Genomic DNA, 24,083 nt, shown 5'->3' with positions numbered 1-24,083 from the left:
ACAAGCAGGCCAGGGAGTTAGGACTTTATACCAAAGCCATGGGGACGCCGATCAGGTGTGTGGGAAGCCGCGCAGGCAGCAGGTGGGGAGGGACCGGGGTGGCAAGTCTGGACGGGCAGCCACCCAAGGAGGTCACAGCCTTGGCTAAACGGCCAGGACTTGTCCCGCTGGCACGGAGGGAGGGCCCTGCACAGAGGGGCGGAGGCTCCCGAAGAGCACGGGGAGGGGCCCCGGGGACAATGCGGGGAGAGAATGAGTGTGGGCGGAGGGGAAGCCACCTCTTCCTGGGAAGTGTGTCAAGTCCAAGTTCCCTGGTGGGGGGAGGCCGCGTGCTCCCAGCTCACCACAGTGCTCAGCAGGGCTCTTTTTTTTTTTTTTTTTTAATTTTTATTGGAGTAGAGTTGATTTACAACATCGTGTTAGTTTCTGCTCTACAGCAAAGCGAATCAGTTATACATATACCTATAGCCACTCTTTTTTAGATTCTTTTCCCATCTGGGTCATTACAGAGTACTGAGTAGAGTTCCCTGTGCTATACAGTAGGTCCTTATTAGTTATCTATTTTATATATAGTAGTGTGTCTATGTCAATCCCAATCTCCCAATTTATCCCTTCCCCCCGCCCCCCGAAGAGCTCTTTTGAGTAGATCTAAAGTATCTGAGAATCCAGACCCTCGACCCTGCTTGCAGAGTGTGACCCACTAAGCTCCCCAGCAGCTGGGGATACAGCGCTCGACCAGACAGCGGCCTGCTCTCAGGAAGCTTCCGGACAGGCTGTGCTATGGTGGGGGAAGATGGACTGTGGAAACAAGGGGTGGGGGACCCGGCTGCTAAGAATTTATCCCAGGAGAGTATCCATTGCTGATGAAGTGTGTCACGCAGACGTCCATCACAGTTTAATTTACAACCACGGGAAACGTTGGAAATACCCCAAGAACACGACATGAGAGGAATGGTCGTGTTTAATAAGTGATTTTACAGCCACTGCAAAAGATTTCCATGAGAAAGCTGTTGTAAAAGCTTTACACGATATATTTGACAGGCTGGCAGAATGTTTATGACACATCTTTAGCAGAAAGGCAGGATGTAAAATTAAGTTTGGGCAGGAGCTCACCCGTGTATTAGGTCAAACCATGGGAAATGGTCGTTTTTGTAGGTCGGAAATGGTCGTTTTTGTAGGTCAGAAATGGTTGATGGTTGGCGACCATGTGACCTCATTGAAATGAACAGAAATAAGAATGGAAAGGAATGTGCTAAAACAGGAGCAGTGGTTCCATCTGGTTTGTGAAATCCCAGGCGGTTGCTATTTAATTATTATGGAAAACTAGAAATCCCTCGTCTGTGTTAACGTCACCTGTTACATAGGGGAGCCCCCCAGGAGAGCCCAATTCCACGCCCACCCATGAGCCAGCCCTTCATGGGGACTGCCATCCTGGACTTCCTTTCCTCCAAGCATCACCCCCATCCTTCGGCCCCTTCCTCTCAATTCACGGCTGGAACCCCTCAGTAGTTCTATAAACTCTGCGGGGCATACCCCACTCAGCCCGAGTTGGCCCTCATGGGGGCCTCAGTCCGCCTGCATCCGACCCTCCATGGTACTTATTAGAACACAGCTTTCTGGGTGCCACTTCCAGCCAATGAACTCACTGAACTTGGCCCAGGCCCTAGATAAACTCCAGGGCAGGCTTGGCCGGCCAGCAGCTTGGCCCTCCTAGCTCTGGTTATCGCACTGATACTGCTGTGACCTAAGATGACCCACCCTGTGTGCACTACACTGTTGGTTTATTGAGCCTGCCTGCAGGCACCAGAAACCCCTTTGGTTTTCTCACCTGTGCTGCTGCTACAGGTGGGAACCTCCCATGGCCCCCATCTTTGCTGAATCTCTTGATATTTCCTCCATAGTAGCCTATCAAGATGGTTTTGTGTTTGGGAATTCCCTGGCGGTCCAGTGGTTAGGACTCGGCACTTCCACTGCAGGCGGCCCAGGTTCGATCAGTGGTCAGGGATCCTGCGTGCCACGCGGGGCGGCCCAAAAAAAAAAAAAAAAAAGGAGCTTTGTGTTACTTCATCTCTCTGTCTTTATTTCCAAACAAAATCTGGGGCAGCTTCTCTGCTCCATGTCATCTGTGAATTTGATAAGCGAGCCTCCTATGGTCTCATCTCAGGCAAGACCGAGGACAGAGCCCTTTGGCATTCCACTAGAGACCCTCTTTCTACGTAAGATCAGTCCATTACCAAGCTTGAGTGTGGATGCCCAGTAAATTTTAAAGTCGCCCAGCCTGCACTCATCAGTTCTTAATACCCCCTGGAATTTACATGGATGTCATGAGGGATTCAGCCAGCACCTAGCTGATACCACAGGGGCCCGTATCCACTCTGTCTCCCCACTGTGCCCAGAGCCACGAGGATTAGCGACCCATTTGCTGTAGTGGGTATAAACACCTTCTCTCTGTCTACTCTCCTGTAGGGCTGCAAAGTACACCTCTCAGAGTTTAGTCTTGATTTGTTCCAGGAAACGGGAAACCCAGGATTCACAGCCTATTTCCCATCCCCACAGCCCATAAGCCATTTTTTGCCAGCGATTAACATCGAGTTTGTAAGATTAACTTCCTTCCTCTTTTCCAATCAGGATCTCTTTGCCCTTCTGTTGTTTTCTGTCACTCTGCCCTCCCCGGCTTCCGAAAGGCACTCCACACAAGCTCAGCCAACTGTCTCCGTGTCTGACGCAAAAGTTGTCCGATCTGGCGACTTTAGTTGGTGCCATCTGTGTCCCTGGACAGCCATGTGCCAGGTACTGAGGAGTTGAGGTCAGCTACACGTCCCTCGTCCTGCATTGAGCTTCGACGCCCTTCTCAACGTGTTTTCTCTGATCCTTCCTGGTCCAAGTGCCATCTCACCAACAGAGGAGACAGAAGGAAACCACGGTTAAGGAGTCTCGTTTTAGGGAGTTCCCTGGTGGCCTAGTGGTTAGGATCGCGGGCTTTCACTGCTGTGGCCCGGGTTCAATCCCTGAACTGAGACCCCACGAGCCACGCGGTGTGGCCCAAAAAAATGGGGAGGGGGGAGTCTCATTTCTTCTCTGTCAAGTGGTATTATGTGGACACACTCTGGGTCCTTTAATTTTGTTTTCATCTTTAATAGAGGTAAAATATGCATAAACTTTATCATCTTAACCATCTTTTTTTGTTTTTATTTTATTTTTAATTTTATTGAAGTATAGTTGATTTACAATGTTGTGTTAATTGCAGCTGTACAGCAAAGTGATTCAGTTATACATATGCACATTCTTTTTTATATTTTTTCCCATTATGGTTTATCACAGGATATTGAATATAGTTCCCTGTGCTATACAGTAGGACCTTGATGTTTATCCATCCTGTATATAATAGTTTGCATCTGCTTATCCCAAACTCCCAGTACTTCCCTCCCCCAGCCCCTTGGCAACCACAGGTCTGTTCTGTGTGTCTGCGAGTCTGTTTCTGTTTTGTAGATAAGTTCATTTGTGTCATATTTTAGATTCCACATATAAGTGATATCATATGGTGTTTGTCTTTCTCTGTCTGACTTACTTCGCTTAGTATGATAATCTCTAGGTCCATCCATGTTGCTGCAAATGGCATTATTTCATTCTTTTTGATGACTGAGAAATAGTCCACTGTATATGTATATTATACCACATCTTCTTTATCCATTCATCTGTCGATGGACGTTTAGGTTGTTTCCATGTCTTGGCTATTGTGAATAGTGCTGCTATCAACATAGGGGCGCATGTATATTTTCAAATTATAGTTTTGTCTGTGTATATGCCCAGGAGTGTAATTGTTGGATCATATGATAACTCTGTTTTTAGTTTTTTGAGGAACCTCTACACTGTTTTCCATAGTGGCTGCACCAATTTACATTCCCACCAACAGTGTAAGAAGGTTCCCTTTTCTGCACACCCTCTCCAGCATTTATTATTTGTAGACTTTTTAATGATGGCCATTCTGACCTGTGTGAGGTGGTACCCCATTGTAGTTTTGATTTGCATTTCTCTAGTAATTAACAATGTTGAGCATCTTTCCATGTGCCTATTGACCATCTGTATGTCTTTGGAGAAATGTTTATTTTTGTCTTCTGCCCATATTTCGATTGGGTTTTTTGGGGTTTTTTGTTATTGAATTGTATGAGCTGTTTGTATATTTTGGAAATTAAGCCCTTATCAGTCACATCATTTGCAAATATTTTCTCCCAGTTCGTAGGTTGTCTTTTTGTTTTGTTTATGGTTTCCTTTGCTGTGCAAAAGCTTTATCATCTTAACCATCTTAAGTGCACAATTCAGTGGCACTAAGTACATTCACCCTGTGGTGCAACCATCCCCACCATCCATCTCCAGAACTTTCTCATCTTCCAAAACTGAAACTCTGTCCCCATTAAATGCTGACTCCTCATCCCCCACCCCCAGCCCCTGACACCCACCATCTACTTCCTGTCTCTGTGGATGTGACTCATTTAGGGACCTCACATGAGTGGAATCATACAGTACTTGTGCTTTTGTGTCTGACTTATTTCACTGAGGATAATGTCCTCAAGGTTCATCCATGTTGCAGCAGGTGTCAGAATCTCCTTCCTTTTTAGGGCTGAATAATATTCCAGTGTTATGAAAGGACCACGTTTTGTTTATCCTTTCATTCATCGATAGACACTTGGATTGCTTCCACCTCAGCATTACTGTGAATAATGCTGCTGTGAACATGGGTGTCCCTAAATATTTTCGATTATTTGTCACTTCCCTCCCTCTGTCCCAAGAGGGGCCTGGCCCATTCCTGCCCTTTTGAAACATAACTCGGAGCACCCGCACACACATACCTTTTCAAATGTTATTCTTTTGTTTTTAACAAGGCTCAGTTCCTCCCGAACTTAACTTTTTTTTAAAAAAAGGAAACTGTCATTTGAGAATAGTTTTCAATTTATAAAAAACTTGTAAAGAGAGTATGGAGTTTCCTTATACCCCCCACGTAGTTTCCCCTGATGTTCACATTACTGTTGACTAAACTCCGTACTTTATTCAGATTTCACCAGGTTTTCTGTGCCAGGATCCAGCCCAGGAGCCCACATTGCACTTAGCGGATTTCACTTTTGAGCTACTTCCCTAATATTGTCATCCTTTGCAATTATGCATTGTCCAGTTCTAATAACCAGTCCTTGAAAATCTGAACTTGGTGGTCTTCCTTGGCAGCCCCTCATCCTCCTCCTTCAGATCCTGCCCCCTTTCCTTACTCCTCATGATTCTTCATCAAATCATTTTCCACATTTTTTATTTTATTGAAGTATAGTTGATTTACAACGTTGTGTTAATTTTTGCTGTACAGCAAAGTGACTCAGTTATATATATATATATATATATATATATATATATATATATATATATATATATATATTCTTTTTATATTCTTTTCCATTATGGTTTATTAGGGTATTGAATATAGTTCCCTGTGCTACACAGTAAGACCTTGTTTATCCATCCTGTATGTACTAGTTTGCATCTGCTAGTCCCAAACTCCCAATCCATCCCTCCCCCAGTCTGTTCTCTATGTCTGTGAGTCTGTTTCTGTTTCGTAGATATGTTCATTTGTGTCGTATTTTAGATTCCACCTATAAGTGATATCATATGGTATTTGTCTTTCTCTGACTTACTTCGCTTAGTATGATAATCTCTAGGTCCGTCCATGTTGCTGCAAATGGCATTATGTCATTCTTTTTTATGGCTGAGTAATATTCCATTGTGTATATGTACCACATCTTCTTTATCCATTCCTCTGTCAATGGACATTTAGGTTGCTTCCATGTCTTGGCTATTGTGAACAGTGCTGCTACGAACATTGGGGTGCATGTATCTTTTTGAATTATAGTTTTGTCTGGGTTCATTTTCCAAATTTTTAAGACCCCCCCCCTTCCCCCTTTACTCTCAGATATCAGGTCTTTGAAATAAACCCCTCTTTTCTTCTTCTTCTCGAAAGTAAACTCTTAACACAAAACCAAACAAAGGAGGAATTATCTATAATCACAATAGGCAGGCATCTACTCATTATAAAACATTACTGCATTTTGGTACCAACATATTCATTGATGTCATTGGAGAAAAGGAAAATGCCATTCAGGTGATGAACCTCCAAGTTATCTGCCAACCAACCCATTTCAGAGAGAGGAAGCTCCTTGGCCATTCATTTTTATTATTGTTTGTTTTTGTTTTAATTTTAAGGTACATATGCTTCCTAAGTTGCAGGCCCCGTTCGGGAACGTAATATTCACAAATGTCAGGTGTACCCAGCGAAATGTCATTTCAGACCTGAGCTTTCCAAAAATCTTTTACTTGGACTAATTTTCAGCAAGGTACACATGCATAAAAGATCACGCAGTTCCCTTTTCTCTAGACACAGGCAGACAATGAGTTGGGCACAGTTCCTTAGCTAAGCAGACAAGGTACAGTTGCCCACCCCCCATATCCACAGGTTCCACATCCTTGATTCAGTCAACCAAGGATCAGAAATACTCCAGAAACTTCCAGAAAGCAAAACTTGAATTTGCTGTGCTCGCAGCCAACTATTTACCTAGCATTTACATTGTATTAGGTATGATAAGTAACCTTGAGATGATTTAAAGCATACCTGAGGGTGTGCATAGGTTCTATGCAGATTCAGCTGAACAGTGTGGGGGGTGGGGGGGTTAGGGGCGCTGACCCTCTGTGCAGTCGAAAATCTGAGTATAACTTTATAGTTGGCCCTTCATATCTGTGGCTCCACATCCTCAGGTTCAACCAACCACGGATTGTATAGTACTATAGCACATATTTAGTGGGGGAAAAAAATCCGCTATAAGTGGACCTGCACAGTTCAAACCCGTGTTGTTCAAGGGTCAACTGTATTGATACTTTGCCATTTCATATGAGGGACTTGAGCATCCTGGGTTTTGGGATTTTGGCATCCTTAGAGGCCCTGGAACCAATCCCCTCTGGATACCGAGGGATGACCGTATTTAACATTCACGCTAATAACAAAGTAAATTTTTCTTTTTTTTTTTTAATTTATTTTATTTTATTTTATTTATTTATTTTTTGGCTGCGTTGGGTCTTCGTTGCTGCACGCGGGCTTTCTCTAGTTGCGGCGAGCAGGAGCTACTCTTTGTTGCGGGGCGCAGGCTTCTCATTATGGTGGCTTCTCTTGTTGCAGAGCACAGGCTCTAGGTGTGCGGACTTCAGTAGTTGTGGCGCGTGGGATCAGTAGTTGTGGCTTGCAGGCTCTAGAGCACAGGCTCAGTAGTTATGGTGCATGGGCTTAGTTGCTCCACGGCATGTGGGAACTTCCCGGACCAGGGCTCGAACCTGTGTCCCCTGCATTGGCAGACAGATTCTTAACCACTGTGCCACCAGGGAAGTCCCCAAAGTAAATTTTCTCTAAGCCTTGCGGTGATGTTGGGGATTTACTCATTAAGAGCAGATTCTCCCATGAGGTCGGGGACAGGCAGGGATGGCTGGCCCAGGGCCGTCTGGCAGCTCTCTCAACCAGGTATCATTTCTTACCATCCACACCTTTGCTCATTTCTCTTTTACATGGTGGCCCCTGGCAGAGGCTTCTGCACGAAGTCCCCAGGTTTCCAGCCAGGACAAAGTCTTGTGTTCGGCCACTCTCAGTAGAGCAGCCCCACATCCCATTGGGTGGCTCTTTTGTTGTTGTTTTTTTTTTGGCCGCACTGCGAAGCTTGTGGGATCTTTGTTCCCCAACCAGGCATCAAACCCATGCCCCCTGCAGTGGAAGCGCCAAGTCCTCACTGCTGGACCACCAGGGAAGTCCCTCTCATTACTTTTTATACTCTTGCAGTCTCTTCTCCCAAATTATGGTGACTTGCCATGAGGTCCTCGGGCATTTCTCATTTTCACTGTAACCCTCTCTGAATGTCTCCAAGCCTGCTTTCTTATAAAGCACTATTCCCAGACCCTCCTCCTTGGCCATCAGAACTGCTCTCTGAGATCTCGGTTGAGTGTCCATCACCTTCTGCAGGAATTCTTCTTAAGAGGCTGTGCCCTTTGGCCTTCCCTCTAAGAGATGAAGGAAGGGAAGAAAGAGGAAGGCTGCTTGTTCTTTCTGCTGAGGTGTCCAGTGAGTGATAAGAGAAGCTCTGGAATTAAATGAGTTTGCAGGAAACACGGCTTTATTCACTGTGTTCTGGTCTGAATTGTGTTCCCCCCAAATTCCCATGTTGCATCCCTAACCCCCCAGCGTGATGGTAATAGGAGGTGGGGCCTTTGCAAGGTGATTGGAGTAGATGAGGTCATGAGAGTGGGGCCCCCATGATGGGATTAGTGCCCTTATAAGAAAAAACTCTAGATAGCTTGTTCTCACTCTCTCTACCATGTAATGACCCAGCAAGAATGTGGCCGTCTGAAACCAGGAAGCAAGCCCTCAGCAAAGGCTGAATCTACTGTCACCTTAGTCTTGGACTTCCCAGCCTCCAGGACTGTAAGGCATAAATTTCTATTGTTTAAGCCACCCAAATTGTTATTTTATTATGACAGCAGGAGCTGTTTATGACTTTGGGCATGAGTGTTCTTTCTTTTTTTTGTTGGTGGTGATGCTTTTGTTTGTTTCACACTTTTTCTTTTGAAATCATTACAGATTCACAGGAAATTGCAAAGGTGGTACAGAGAGGTCACATGTACCCCTCACGCAGTTTCCCCCACTGGTTACTTCTTTGTAACTAAAATATAATAGGATATCAAAACGAGGAAATTGTCATCTGGACAATAATGTGAGTCTGGTCCAATGCCATTTTATTACATGTGTAGACTCCCACAGCCATCACTTCCCTCAAGATGCAGGACTGTTCCATCACCACAGATTGCCCTTGAACTTCTGCATTATGTTCTCACCCACTCTTCACGCGCCCGCCCCCCCCCCCCCGGATAACTCCAGCAACCACAAATCTTTTTTCTATCTCTATAATTTTGTCATTTCAAGAATGCTACATAGGGAATTCCCTGGTGGCCCAATGGTTAGGACTCCGCACTTCCCCTGCTGGGGGCCTGGATTTGAGCCCTGGTTGGGGAACTAAGATCCCACAAGCTGCTCGGTGCAGCCAAAAAAAAAAGAATGTTACATAAATGGAATCATATGGTGACCTTTTGAGATTGGCTTTTATCTCAGTATGATGCCCGTGAGATCCACCCAGGTTGTTGTGTGTTATCAACAGTTCCTTTTCCTTGCGGAGCAGTATTCCGTGGCATGGGTGGACCGCAGTTTGTCTGACCATTTACTCAGTGAAGGACATCTGTGTTGTTTCCTGTTTTGGCCTCAAAGCAGCTGCGAACTGTCATGTAAAGGTTTCTGTCTGGACCTGAGTTTTGCATTTCTCTGAGATAAATACACAAGAATGCAATTGTTTAGTTTTCTTTACAAACCACCCAACTGTTTTCCAGAGCGGCTGCACCCTTTTACATTCCCGCCAGCAATGTATGAGTGATCCAGTTTCTCCACATCCTCACCAGCATTCAGCATCTTCACCGTTTTTTATTTTAGCCGTTCTGGTAGTGACGGCTCACGGTGGTTTTGCATTTCTCTGATGGCTAAATGATGTTGAACATCATTTCATGTGCTTTTTTGCCATCTGTATATCTTCTTCAGTGAAATGTAGTCTTCATCTCTTATGCTCATTTTCTGAATGGGTTGTTTGTATTTTTACTGTTGGATTTTGAGAGCACGTCATATATTCCAAATGCTAGTCCTTCGTCAGATAGGCAGTTTGCAAAATATTTCCTCCCACTCCATAGCCTGTCTTTTCATCCTTTTAACAGATCTTCCACAAGCAAATGTTTTTAATTATGACGAAGTCGATTTAAAGATATATTTTTCTTTTGTGGATCAGGCTTCTGGTGTCATAGCAAAGAACTCTTTCACCCATCCAAGCCCCAGTTCCTGAAGATTTTCTCCTATGTTAGCTCTGAAAAGTCTTATAGTTCTACATTTTCTGTTTAAATCTGTGGTCCATTTTGAGTTCTTGTTTGTGAAAAGCATGAAGTTTAGGTTGAGGTTCATTTTTATGCCCACGGACATGGCCATTGGTCCTTTCTGCATTAACTTCCGGAATTATCCATAGAATAATACAAACTGTTTTGTAGAATAGTGATTTGCAAGCATATCGCTTGATGGTATAACCCACATGTCCTGCATGATAGTTACGCCAAAAATATATGTTTGCTACCATACTATCCTTTTGCTATACGTGAAGGATTTTTCAACACAGATCTCTAGATCACTCATTATTAAACATTAATTCTCAACTTATAAATCTTCATTCCAGAAGCAATTAACTGTGGGTGGTAGCAGTACAGGTTATTTCTACTTTTATACTGTTTTGCGATTTTTAAGTCTTCTGCACACACAGTCAAGAAGATCCCACAATTCTTTTTTAAGTGATGTTTGCTGGGTTTGACGTAATTTGGGAATGGGGGGGGCTTATGTATTTTTTTAATTTCAGGTTCACAGAGAGTGTTCTTTCTGGCTCACATTTCTAAGCCCCAATATGCCTGTTTTTTTTTTTCTTTTCTTTTTTTCTTTTCTTTTTTTTTCTCTCTTTGTCCTCTGAGGCATGGGGTTAAGGTTTGGGGTTTGGGGTTTTTTTTCCCCCCCTCCTGTATTTTTGTTTTTTTTCTTTTTTATGCTGTCTTGCTTTTGTAACATCCAACTGAAGCAGGGCAGAGAAATCAATGAGTTGTCTCGGCATTGATTTAGTCTATTCCCAGGTGGCTGCCAAGCCGGGAACTGTGAACTGAAAACTTCATTTGGTATCAGATTTTCTTAATTGTCTCTCGAACACTCACCCGCAGCCCGTGCTTGCTAGAACTCTCCAGAGACAGGTGGCACTCGCAGCCTGAGAGAAAAGTCTTCGAAGACACAAAGAATGGGGGCAGGGAGGGGGGCCTAGGACCTGGCCAAATATGAGAAAAGGGGCAGCTGTTTCGAAGCCAAGCCTTTGAAACTGCCAGGCAGCTGGTGGTTTTTTTGTTTTTTTGTTTTTAATATTTATTTACTTATTTGTTTGTTTATTTTGGCTGCTCCGGGTCTTAGTTGCGGCATGCGGACTTCTTAGTTGTGGCATGCGGGATCTTCAGTTGCGGCATGCGGGATCTAGTTCCCCAACCAGGGATCGAACCCAGGCTGGCTGCATTGGGAGCACAGGAAGTCCCCTGCGTGACCTTTTGCAGAAAACTGCAGGGACCTCTGTGCCTGGGCCCAGCTGCCTCCCAAAGATGTTTCCAGTTACTTTCCCATCGAGCAGCAGGAGGAATCTGCCATTTAGAATATAGGATTCTTTTTTTTTTTAATTGAAGTATAGTTGATTGACAGTGTTGTGTTAGTTTCAGGTGTACAGCAAAGTGATTCAGTTATACGTATATATATCTATATATTCTTTTTCAGATTTTTTTCCATTACTATTAATAATTAATAATTTCCATTATTATAAGATATTGAGTATAGTTCCCTGTGCTATACAGTAGGTCCTTGTTGGTTAGAATATAAAATTCTTGCTTGGAAGTTGGTGTTTCTAGAAGCCAGTATGCTTCTAGATTATAAAGGACAGTTTAAGCCCAATTAAGATGGTCACTTGATATGTCATAATGAGTTTCCTTGAAAAATGACTTTCAGCAGGTCCTTAACTATCAAGTCTTGTTCATGGACTTTCCTCGTGGGTCCTTACATTCCCCCAAGGGCTGATGGGGTTGTGCTTGTGTATCAGAGGATTTATAGACTGCAGGTCACTTGGGAGCCTAAGTACGCTGGAAATTAGCCCCTATTAACCTGAACTTTGTGGCGTGGGGTCTGTTGTCCAAGTAAAATCCCAGAGTGGGATCATCGTAGCTGTCACACCAGCTTAGTCGTCTGATTTGCTCACAGAGACCACTCTTGAAGAAACCGAGGCAAAACAGGTTTTAAAAAAAAAAAAAATCATGAGAAGAGGCTGCTGTGTGTTTGTGGCTGAGAACGGGTGTGTTTTTTCCTCCAAGCCAAGAACTTTTTCCATTTTCACCGTTCACTTCTCATTGTCATTCGTGGCTCTCCTCTGGGTCCCCTCTGTGGTGGACCGGTTGTGCAGCGGGCCAGGAGCATGCCGATCGATGGCACCTCTCAGCGGTGGGCAGACGGTGCTAATTAAGCTCCGAATCGGGTTCGATGGCTGTGCAGACAGCACAGCCCAGATCCCAGCGACCCACCACCCCCTGTCTGCCCCACCATGGCTGTCTGGTTTAGGAAAACACGAGGGCAGGATAAATACAGATTCCTGTCTGTCTCAGAGCCAGGGGCAGCATGACTAAGTCATGCTGGGTGTGAAACCTACAAATCACTGGGCTTGTTCTCCTGCAGAAAGGTGACCCTTCTTCACAGGAGTTTATCCGCTGAACAGCTTTAACTGAGGTATAATTCACATATCATACAGTGCACCCATTTCAGTGTACGGTGCAGTGGCTTTTAGTGTATTCAGAGTCACCGCAATCAATTTATTTTATTTTGTTTTATTTTATTTTATTTTTGGCCATGCTGCACAGCTTGGGGGATCTTAGTTCCCCAACCAGGGGTCGCACCCAGGCCCCCACTGGACCACCAGGGAATTCCCCCCCTTTTTTTTTCCGCAATCAATTTTAGAACCCCCAAGAGGAACCCCATACCCATTAGCTGTCACCCTCCAATCTCCCCAAGTCCTAGGCACCTACCTATTGATCTACTTTCCGTCATCGTGGATTTACCTATTCTGCATGTTTCCTATAGATGGAATCCTACACTGCGTGGTCTTGTGTGCCTGACCACTTTCACTCAGCAGGATATTTCCCGGGTCCATCCACATCGGAGCATGTTTCAGCATCTCATTTCTTCTTTAGATGAATGCTATTGCATTGTATGGATGCAGGATTCTGTCTTTGCAAATTCACCTACTGGCTAAAATGTATTTGTAACCCTCCAATCAGTACTTGTGGGGTGTTTTCACAGTCACGTGCAGAGACACTTGCGGTGAAAAATGTGAGTCACTAAGGCGCACGTTCCCAGCTGAGGTCGAACAGGCCGTGCCCTGCATTCTTGCTTCAGTTCATACTGCAAACACGTGTCCTTTCTGCAGTGTATTTGGTGCCACACGTTTTGCCCTTTTTTTTGGTGGAGGGGGAGCTCTTTGTTGGTGATTTGGCAAAGGGGCCCCCAAGCATAGCGCTGAAGTGCTGTCTAGTGGTCTTAAGCACAAGAAGGCTACAGTGGGCCTTAACAGAGAAAATCTGTTAGACCAGCTTCGTTCAGACACAAGTTCAAGGTTAATGAGTCAACAGTATATGTTAAATGATGCGTTTTTCAGTAGAAACACACCTAAAACAAGGTTACAGGATGACCGGTTGGCAAAAGTGCAGCCAGAAGCTCCCATAGGAGCCGTGGTTCCGTATTAGCTAATTCAGTCACTACCGCGAATAACAAGAATTGACTGTAACTTTTTATTCTGGAGTAGTTCAAGACTTACAAGAAGTTGTAAAAATAGACTTCCTGTGTACCCTCCACCAGGCATCCCCCACTCGTGACATCTCACATAACCATAGTCCAGTGGCAAAACCAAGACATTGATACAATGTTATCAACTCAGGGACAGACCCTATTTGGGTTTTGCTAGTTGTTACCTGCACTCTTGTGAGGGAAAGGGGAGTGTATGTATCTATGAAATGTTTTCCAGGTGTAGATGTAACCAATACCACAGTCAAGAGGCAGAACTATTCCATCACCCTAAATAAACAATGATTTCTTTTTTAAAAAACGGTGGCAAAATATACATAAACATAAAAGTGACCAGTTTAACCAGAGTACAGTCCAGTGGCATTAAGTACATTCACAGTTTTGGGCAACCACTACCACCATCCATCTTCAAAACTCTCCTCATTTTCCCCAATTGATACTCTGTCCGTGTTAAACAAAACTCCCCATTCCCCTTCCTCAGCCCCTGGGAACCCCTCATTCTAATTTTTCTCTCTATGAACCTGACTCCTGTTGGGACCTCCTAGAAGTGGAATCCGAGGGTATTTGTCGTTTTTGTGTCTGACTTATTTCACTGAGCACCGTGTCCTCACGTTTTGTCCACGTTGTAGCAAGTGTCAGAATTTCATTCCTTTTTATGGCTAAATAAAACCCCGTGAAACAGTGATTTCTTGGCACCTGTTTTGTGGGAGGCACTGTCCTCCATTCTACCGGGGAGACAGCCAGTGATCAGAATATGTAAATTATATCATACGTTTAGGGGGCCAGTTCATCATTCTTTTAGCTGGAATTCTACCCCTTGTACCCTTTTGAGTCCAGTGGTACCTGGGGCCCCTAATCATGACCCCCAAGACATGAAAACCTCCAAGTGTCTTCTTTTTTTTTTTTTTTATAGCTACTTTATTATTTATTTATTTATTTATTTATTTTTTTTGTTTGTGTTTGGGTCTTCGGTTCGTGCGAGGGCTTTCTCTAGTTGCGGCAAGCGGGGGCCACTCTTCATCGCGGTGCGGGGACCGCTCTTCATTGCGGTGCGCGGGCCTTTTCACTATCGCGGCCCCTCCCGTTGCGGGGCACAGGCTCCAGACGCGCAGGCTCAGTAGTTGTGGCTCACGGGTCCAGCCGCTCCGCGGCATGTGGGATCTTCCCAGACCAGGGCTCGAACCCGTGTCCCCTGCATTAGCAGGCAGATTCTCAACCACTGCGCCACCAGGGAAGCCCTCCAAGTGTCTTCTTAATCATCCAAGGAAGATCTAATTCCATTTATCGTAGATTTAGCATTACCGATCATTTTCTAAAAATTCTCTGGAACCAGTGATTCTTAGAGGGTGTTTAGGGTGACTTTTCCTCCCGTGGGCTGTTTGATTAAAGCAGAATCCATCCGACTTCAGGCAGGACCTCGGATCACAGGAGCAATCTGTCAGCCGCACCAGGATGCCAGGGCAAAGTCTTCATTTTAGCATTTGTCCCATATTTGTACATCCAGATCATAATTGCCTGGGTGGAGTTCACTGGGCGTAGAAATGCCGGGAAGTGCCTGCCCTGGACCGTGGAGGCCTCGATTTATGATTTTCACCATTGCAAACGGGTGTTGATATGTGAGCGACAGCCTTGTCACCTTTGTCTACTATGATAATAGCCATTGTTAGCTATTTATGATCACGACGTCAGGATGTTTGAGGTCACCGACCAAATGGCATCACGTAGTCTCCGTGCTGCTCAGAACCAGAGTCCCAACTGCTTTCCTTGTGTGACACAGAGAAACTGGTGGGTGGGTGCATTGGGGACCCAGGAGCCGGGTCAGGAAGGCCACTGGACAGATTTCTTCTTTTTTTTTTCTTTTTTTGGCCATGCTGCTCGGCATGCGGGATCTTAGTTCCCTGACCAGGGATGGAACCCGTGTCCCCTGCATTGGGAGCACGGAGTCTTAACCGCTGGACCCCCCAGGGAAGTCCCCAGATTTCTTTTCAAGGCTGCTGTTTGTCTTAGAGCAAAGCTTTCAAATGTGGCTTTCACCCTGAGAATAAATAAATTAGCCAAGCGGCCGGTCGCAACTAGGCTTGACTTAAATGGTCTACTTGTCAAATAGGAGGAGGAAAAAAAAAAAAAACAGCCTCATTAATGACAGCCTGGCTTTCCAAGAGCTGCATCTTTCCATCGATGGGGAAGGATCAGTGGGTACAATACATCTGAACATTCCAACTCTTTTTTTTCTTTTCAATACATATTTTTTAATTAAAAAAGGTAAAAATTACATTCACATTCTTTAAACACTTATTCTAATATCACATTATTTTTTTAAATAATTTGACTCTTTGTCTCTTAACTTGTGTTCAACATCCTTTCTATTCAATATCCAATCTGATGCTAGATTTCTGTTTTTGTTGTTGTTTGTTTTTGTTTTTGTTATGTGTGTGTATGTATGTGTTTGGGTGTATGTGTCTAAAGTCCAGTACAATCATGTACTTCAAGTATAATTATAATAGATCAATACTTGTCTCTAGATTATGACCTTAATAGAACATACAAATTCTTGCTAGTACCGAGTATGAAAAAAGTTGCAGATTTGAATCAGGTAGTCCTGTGAGTGATGTCATGGGCTTTCATTTATCAAATATAAGTGGCACTGGACATCGTACACATCTTCTTAATTCTCACTGTCCTTATTTATCAAGGTGAAGATAAGATTGCATACCTTGATACTTATTGAGAGGATCGAATGAATTAGCATATAACATATGGGAAGAACATATTCAAGTATATGATCTGTTGGAGGTAGTTGGCATCGACAGTAATATCCCAACTCTTAACGAGCAGATGAGGGCAGACAACCCTTCGGGACCCCTGTTGTGTGTTAGGTTGGTTTACGATCACCTTATAATATAGGATCAGGGCCTCTCATCAACCTTGGGAGTCAAATTCTATCAGAGCAATTACGAACAGTGGCGCGTGCAGCCAAACACCAGAGACCCCCATGGTCTCCGCATCTCAGAATCATCCTGACAGCCGGTCTCAGATTAATTACAATCTGAGATGTGTGTGATGTCGGCACAAGCTCCCAATCCGTGATCTTAAGACTCTTTGCGGTGGATGTAAGCTGCTCTTTGCTTTTTACCCCCTACCAAGACGGAGGGGTATGGGGTGGAGGAGTAGTCGTGTCGTTCTTATTTTACCTGCGGAGAAAATACTGTGCGATTTCCACACTAAATGGTCACAGCGGGGACCAATTTCCTGCCCTCCATACCCGAGGCTTCAGCCAATACAGTAAGAGAAGCAGCTTTCCATTTCTAGAAGGATCACCCCCGGGGCTATAAAAACGGCACAGCCCGGCTGGGTCTCGGTGCCCCCAGCGTGACCATGGGGAACGCACACTCCAAGAGCAGCGACGGGGCCAGCTCGCTCCGCGGCCGCCCCGAGCTCTCGTTCTACAGCTCTTTTCCCAGGAAGTGGAGCGAGAACGTCTTTCTGGATAACGAGCTGCTGACCTCCAAGATTCTGTCCGTGCTGCGGCCCCAGTCGGAGCGGGGCCTCCGGACGGGCCACCTCCGCTACCCTGCCCACTTCCTCAGCACCAGCTCTGTCTTTGCCTCCGTCGCAGCATCCCTGAAGGAGCACCCGAGGGCCACCCTCCTGTCCGATGGCAGCCCGGGCCTGGCCAGGAATGTCGGCATGACGGTCTCGCAGAAGGGGGATCCACAGCCAGCACCCAGCCCGGCGGGAACGGGGACAAGACTTGGGTGAGTCGGGTACTCCCTCTGCCACAGGGGCTGACGAAGGGAGGGAGCAGGGGTGGCTTTCCTCAGGGACCCCGAGGACAGCCTCTCCGAAAGGGGACCCTCGGGGGGGGGGGGGTTGGGGAGAGCCCCACCAAGCGGCGAGATTGCTGTTAACACCTGCTTTGGAGATTCACTCCTTTTCCCTTTTCAAAAATGATGTGTTCTGGGGGTCCTCGGCCATTTGGATCCAGTTTGCTTCCTGCTCTTGAAGGACCCTTGGACAGGGCTCCTTTGTGTCCTCCAGACGAGACTGGGAGTCCACTGAGGTTGCCGCGAAGTTTGTGTCCTGTTATTCATGCCTTAATCCGATTTTCCTAGGACTTTGAGGTGGTTCTTGTAATATTGCATTCAGCAGCATTCAGGTAGAAAACCTCATGTAAAAAAAAAAAAAAAAATGTCACTCATCCTTGGATGAGTCGGTGGGGAAAGGAGCTGATTTTCTTTTTCCTCGAGAAAGGATTCTCCCTCCAATCTCAAGTGGGAATGAGGCTGTGTGCAGCCTACTCTGGCCAGAAAGAATTCCAGGGGTTCCTGAGGGCTCCGGTGGCCAGGAAAGGAAGCATATAATGAATGCACCCTTAGAATGTACTTGAACATTAAATTAAAGTAAGTTTTGATGGCAGATATAGGGAACAAACTAGTGGTTGCCAGTGGGGAGAGGGAAGGGGAGAGGGGCAAGATAGGGGCAGAGGATTAAGAGGCACAGACTACTATGTATAAAATAGATAGGGCTTCCCTGGTGGCGCAGTGGTTAAGAATCTGCCTGCCAGTGCAGGGGACATGGGTTCAAGCCCTGGTCCGGGAAGATCCCTCATGCCGTGGAGCAACTGAGCCTGTGCACCACAGCTACTGAGCCCGCGCTCTAGAGCCCATGAGCCACAACTACTGAGCTTGCATGCCACAACTACTGAAGCCCGCATGTCTAGACCCCGTGCTCCGCAACAGAGAAGCTACCGCAATGAGAAGCCCGAGCACTGCAACAAAGAGTAGCCCCCACTTGCTGCAACTAGAGAAAGCCCACATGCAGCAACAGACTCAACGCAGCCAAAAATAAATAAATTAAATAAATAAATTTATTTAAAAAAATAAAATAGATAAACTACACGGGTGTATTATACAACACAGGGAATATCGCCAATGTTTTTTAATAAGTATAAATGGAGTATAACCTTTAAAAATTGTGAATCACTATGTTATACACCTGTAACTAATATAATATTGTACATCAACTGTACTCCCCCCGCAAAAAAGGCAGTTTTGATGGAAGAAGACCTGATGTCACATTGACAGATAGTCTCCTAATTTTCTGACAGATAGTCTCCTAATTTTCAAAATGATCTGTGAGTTAAGGCTTATGTTGATAGGCAGAAAGTTCTCAAATAGTATCTAATCAGATTGAGTAACAACGTGATTTGCCTTTGTAGAATGTGTGTGTGTGTGTGTGTGTGTGTGTGTGTGTGTTTAATGCAATTTTTTTAAATGACTGGTTTTATGATTTCCATTTAGACCAGTCACAGGAGAGATGGATGAAACCGACACATTGTCTCTGAAGTTCAAGCAGGCAGCCGATGACTCTCTTTCACTTACATCTTTGAACGCTGACTCCATCTTAATAGAAGGTACCGTCACCTCGATTCTTTCTCGGGTGTCAGGTGGTCTCCACTCACTGGGAGGCGCCAGGACCCGCATCCGGGCGTCCAGGCGGCACGGGCAGGGGCAGCCCCAGGCCTGCCAGGCCCCGGGCCCCTGAGCAGCAGCCTCCTGTTCTTCCCTCAGACCCCTACACTGCCTCGCTGAGGCGTGAGATCGAAGCAGATGCCCACGAGTTCGAGGCTGAGTCCTGGAGCCTCTCCGTGGACCCCGCATATGTGAAGAAACAGAAGAGGGAGGTGGTGAAAAGGCAGGATGTGCTTTATGGTAAGGAGGCCTGCCACGCCAGCCCTTCACTTCCTCCCCCTCCTCCTTCTTCTTTTTCCTTTTCTCCTTCTCCTCCCCTCCCGCTCCCTCTTCTCCTCCCCCTCCTCCTCCCCCTCCCCCTCCTCCTCCTTCTCCCCCTCCTCCACCTCCTCCCTCTTCTTGATTTTTTTTTTTTTTTTTAATTTATTAATTCCATCTGGGAGCCAGGGCTCCACTGCTGACCCTCCCTGAGACTGTGTGGCCCACTCCACCCACTCCCACAGGGAGCCCTGCCTTCCGGGCCGGGAAGGCGGTGGCCGGACGGGGCTTTGTGAGGACCGGTCCCCGAGGACAGGAATGGCTGAATGCCCTGTCCTGGCTCGTCCTTACCTTGCCGGTGACCCCGAGAGAGAAGACCGCCTGGGCCCATCCCAGCCATCCCTGGTGACCACAGACAGGCCCGGGCGTGGTGGAGGTTTTGGAGGCAGGTCCCTCTCTACGTGTGACTGTAGCGCTGCTGTGGGTTGGGCGCCCCTTCCCACTGGCCGTTGGAGAACCTAGCCATGGGCAGCTGCTGTCTTTAGATGGGATGTTGCAGTCACCGTGGAAACCACATCTCCCAGACACCACCCATCCCTGGGCTGGGTGCCCCCCCGTGGGTCCCTCCAGGCCTCCAACACTGCTCAGTGGTTGGTGTCCACTCACCAGTGGACACTCACTTCCTTCCGCATTTTACACACTGAGCTCCCTGCCAGGGCCAGAGCAGGTTGGGGTGTGGGTGGGGAGGAGAGCCTGAGCCCGGCCAGGAGTCCTGCCTAGAGGGCGGGGGGGTGGTGCTGTCCATCGCTTCCCTCTGGGCAGCCCTGTGCCACGCTGTCTCCACTGCTGGGCAAGCGCAGACTCCTTGCAGCCCCGTGGCTGGCGACCCTGGCCCCGGCCGGCGCCACTGACTTCTGTTTCATCTCTAACAACTTCAAGGCCTTGACTTAAACGGCAGAGGAGCTCCATCACAAAATCGAATCTTTCTTTGCCTTTAACAGTGAATTAAAATCCTCCCTGGAGCTCCACTTTTCCCATCAGCTGTAGTCTGGGGCAGGTCTCTGACATGCAAGTTTCACATCCCTGGGAGGGGTGTTCGTCAGAACAGTCTTCTTTGTTTCAAACAGCCTGGAAACGTCTTCGGTTGACATTAGGCAGGAACCCCTCCTGTGAATTTGAGGTCCCAGCGCACATCCGGGTCCTCTCTTTCCTGATGTCCTTCCACCCCTCGCCGCCTCCTTAAGCTGGGCCCCCCAGCACTGCTGGGCCCGGGAGGACAGGAAGCCTGGCCCCTGGGCTGTCAGACCACCAGGGCGAGGGCTTCACAGAAACCTGAGAAGCCGGCCTGGCCCGTCGCGGGACAAGGGAGGGCCGAGCCGGGGCGTTGGCCCCGCACCGCTAAGTCCCGCGTCCCTGTCCCTGCAGAGCTGATGCAGACGGAGGCCCACCACGTGCGGACGCTCAAGATCATGCTGAAGGTCTACTCCAGGGCCCTGCGGGAGGAGCTGCAGTTCAGCCCCAAGGCCATCAGCCTGCTCTTCCCAGGCGCAGACGACCTGCTGGAGGTGCACGGCCACTTCCTGTCTCGGCTGAAGGAGCGCCGTCAGGAGTCCCTGGAGGAGGGCAGTGACCGCAACTACATCGTCCAGAAGATCGGGGACCTCCTGGTACAACAGGTGGGCGCGGCCAGGGCGGCTCAGGGCCTGGACCAGCCCCTGCCCCGTCTCTTTCCTTCCAATGCAGAAAGAACATGCCCCCTATTTGCTGAGAGCCCCAGCCCCTGAGGACTGCAGTCCCGGCCCCTTAACAGCCACGCATCCTGCCACCAGCCTAGAAACACAGAGACCTAAATGGTGAATGCAGTCGTCTAGACACTATCCAGTGGGTGTTCTGGGCTTTTGTTTGTTTGGTTGGCTGGCTTTTATTTGTTTTGGTCTTGACGGCTGTTTGGTTTTTGGACCAGAGCCATCCATGGTAGGGCCATTGACCCTGAGCTGACTTCTGAGTGGACTTCTGGGCCAAGGCCGAGATTGACAGAGGGGACCCAGGACCCCTCGTCTGCCCTCGGAGTGCCCGGAGCGTCCCAGGTCAGCTAACTAGGATGCATGAGAAGAAGACGCTGTTCGCTTTTGAATTTTTCTAACATTCTTCCACTTAAATTGATTTTTCCTTCTCGGATTTCGGGATGTTTTACAAGCACCTGTGACGTGCAGACGTCTTCTCCTTTTCCCTTTTGGTACCTTGCGCTGAGACACCACGTCCTGAAGCATTTCTCTGTTCGGTTGCCAGCGAGCCAGACAAGAAAGTGAAATCCCAAGTCAAGTCAATCTGCGTTTTAGCAGAGTCAGGCGAATGAGGTGAAAACATTCCCTGGAAGTTTTTGTGTTTCCTTCTAGTAACGCCTCCACGGCCTCTCTTCAGTTTTCAGGTGAAAACGGGGAGAGAATGAAAGAAAAATACGGTGTCTTTTGTAGCGGCCACAATGAAGCCGTCAGTCACTACAAGTTGCTACTGCAGCAAAACAAGAAATTTCAAAACTTGATCAAGGTAAAAAAAAAAAAAAATAGTATTTATTTATTTATCTGTTTTTAAGTTTATTTATTTATATTTTTGGCTGTGTTGGGTCTTCGTTTCCGTGCGAGGGCTTTCTCTAGTTGCGGCAAGCGGGGGCCACTCTTCATCGCGGTGCGCGGGCCTCTCACTGTCGCGGCCTCTCTTGTCGCGGAGCACAGGCTCCAGACGCGCAGGCTCAGTAGTTGTGGCTCACGGGCCTAGTTGCTCCGCGCCATGTGGGATCTTCCCAGACCAGGGCTCGAACCCGTGTCCCCTGCATTGGCAGGCAGATTCTCAACCACTGCACCACCAGGGAAGCCGCTGTCTCATTTTTAACCACAAACTCATTCAGAGCACAGTGGTGAAAGCTCTGGAGAATCTCCGGGTGTAAAGCAAAGCAGGCCTAGGGTTTTGTTCCTGCCGCAGCAGGGTGGCCCCTGAGATGCCCCTCAATGGATGACCATGGGTCCTCAGACCGTTGAGGGGACATGAGTGTCCTCGCAAGGGGCCGCCCTGCCCCGGGAACCGGCCCTCCAGAGCCACCCGCTCTGCCTCGGATGCTCCGGCAGATGCAAGGCCTGCCTTCCTCTAAGCCTTTGTCCTTTCGTCACCTCCTCCCCTGTCTGGTCCCCATGCATCCCCCGCAGCCCGTGGAATGACCCACACCTGTCTTCTTTCTGCCCAACAGTGTGCAAGTGCTCAGGGCCCAGGAGCTGAGTCAGTGGTCGGGCAAGACCCCGCCCCCCGCATCCTGGGAGGCGCTCCTGGGTCAAGGCTGCTGGGCGCCGTCAACATGTGCCCTGCGGCAGCCCCGGCCCACTGCACCCCGCAACAGCTCCGCACCTGCAGCCTGTACCGCAAGGACTCTACCCTGAAGTGATATCCAACAACTAAAGGTCTAGAGTTAAGGATCCAGGGTTGTTAAATTTTACCCCAGGGAACTTCCCTGGCAGTCCAGTGGTTAAGACCCCGCGCTTCCACTGCAGGGGGCACGGGTTCGATCCCTGGTCGGGGAACTAAGATCCTGCACGCCACGAGGTGTGGCCAAAAAAAAAAAAAAATCTAAAAAAATTTCACTCCATTATCCTGGCAGTGGATAAACGTGAAAAGGAGAGGGTCGTTTGGGGGCCTGAGTCCAGTGGTTAGGACTTGGCACTTTCACTGCCGCGGGCCCAGGTTCAATCCCTGGTCAGGGAACTAAGATCCCACAAGCCACATGATGTGGCTGGGAAAAACAAGTGACTTCAGGTGACCACTTGCTAGGCTCTTAGCCAGAAGCGCGCACCAGCAGCCGCCAGGGAGCCAGTTGGGGAGCACCGGCCCAGCGCGTCTGGAGGGTCCCGGCGGCCATCAGCAGGGCGAGGGTCTGCGCATGTGCGTGTGCACGTGTACAGCTCTCCAGGGGATTCCCAGGACCACCCCCCCACTCACTCCCCCACCCCCCGGCTGGTTTCTTCCTAACGGGTTCTGCGGGGGCCCACGTTTTATAGCAGGTGAAGCTGCCTCTGCCTTTGTGGCCTTTCTGTATACAGCAGGCAGTCCCTGCTTTCACGTACCTGCAAAGCGGCAAGGACAAGGTCCCCGTAAGCCGAAAAGGGACCGTGAACTGGATATCACTCGATAACCGACCATGAACTGACGTGGCGGGGGATTAGACACCCACACAGCATGGCTTTGTTTTCTCCGTGTCATAGAGAATCGGCAACTTCTCCATCGTGAGGCGGCTCGGCGTGCAGGAGTGTATCCTTCTGGTCACCCAGCGCATAACCAAGTACCCCGTGCTGGTGGAGCGTATTATTCAGAACACGGAAGGTACGGTAGCTCTCCTGTCTTGCCCTTAGGTGCTCGGTGGGGAGGAGGGTCTCTGTCTCCCCACCCCCTATTCTAATAGGGGGTTAGATAATCCACTCTACGATCTGTCCCTGGTTCTCCGGATTCAGCTGGGCTCAGCAGTCACTAACTGAGCTGCCACCTTGCAGAATCCACTGTGCTGGGTGCTAGGGTTTCCAGCCAGGGTGCCTGGTCTCGCCTGCCGTTACCCCCCGAGTCCCCGCACGGTCTGGGCTGGAGCAGCCCTCAGTCAGTATTGGAGAGTGGATGAAAAGACACGGGTAGTGCCCTTGCTAAGGTCACCCCTGGGTGACCCACACAGGCCCAGAGGTGACCTCCGTGTCGCGTGCCTGGTGCCATGGAGGGCAGAGAGGAAGGGCATGTAGCCCAGCCGGGGGTTCCCGGAGGCCCGGGCAGTGCTGACCACACCTCCCGTGTCTCCAGGGGATTTGGGT

At 47.9% G+C, this 24,083-nt stretch overlaps 1 protein-coding gene across 2 annotated transcripts in view; it reads left to right on the top strand.

The window, feature by feature from the left end:
* Positions 1-24,083, top strand: part of ARHGEF18 (Rho/Rac guanine nucleotide exchange factor 18) — a 61,133-nt gene that overhangs the window by 16,778 nt on the left and 20,272 nt on the right. Inside the window, exons 2-7 of one of the 2 annotated variants that reach the window (XM_059918607.1) lie at positions 17,133-17,271; positions 18,817-18,929; positions 19,087-19,227; positions 20,671-20,921; positions 21,667-21,792; positions 23,493-23,610. In XM_059918607.1, the coding sequence (XP_059774590.1) occupies positions 17,204-17,271; positions 18,817-18,929; positions 19,087-19,227; positions 20,671-20,921; positions 21,667-21,792; positions 23,493-23,610 (817 nt within the window). In that variant the 5' untranslated portion in view covers positions 17,133-17,203. Of the gene's footprint in view, positions 1-16,254; positions 17,272-18,816; positions 18,930-19,086; positions 19,228-20,670; positions 20,922-21,666; positions 21,793-23,492; positions 23,611-24,083 lie in introns of those variants that run through there. The other variant, XM_059918606.1, reaches the window with a different exon arrangement.

The sequence above is a fragment of the Balaenoptera ricei genome, chromosome 3 (assembly GCF_028023285.1).
Source record: "Balaenoptera ricei isolate mBalRic1 chromosome 3, mBalRic1.hap2, whole genome shotgun sequence".
NCBI lineage: Eukaryota > Metazoa > Chordata > Mammalia > Artiodactyla > Balaenopteridae > Balaenoptera > Balaenoptera ricei.
This window is presented reverse-complemented; position numbering and strand designations above follow the sequence as displayed.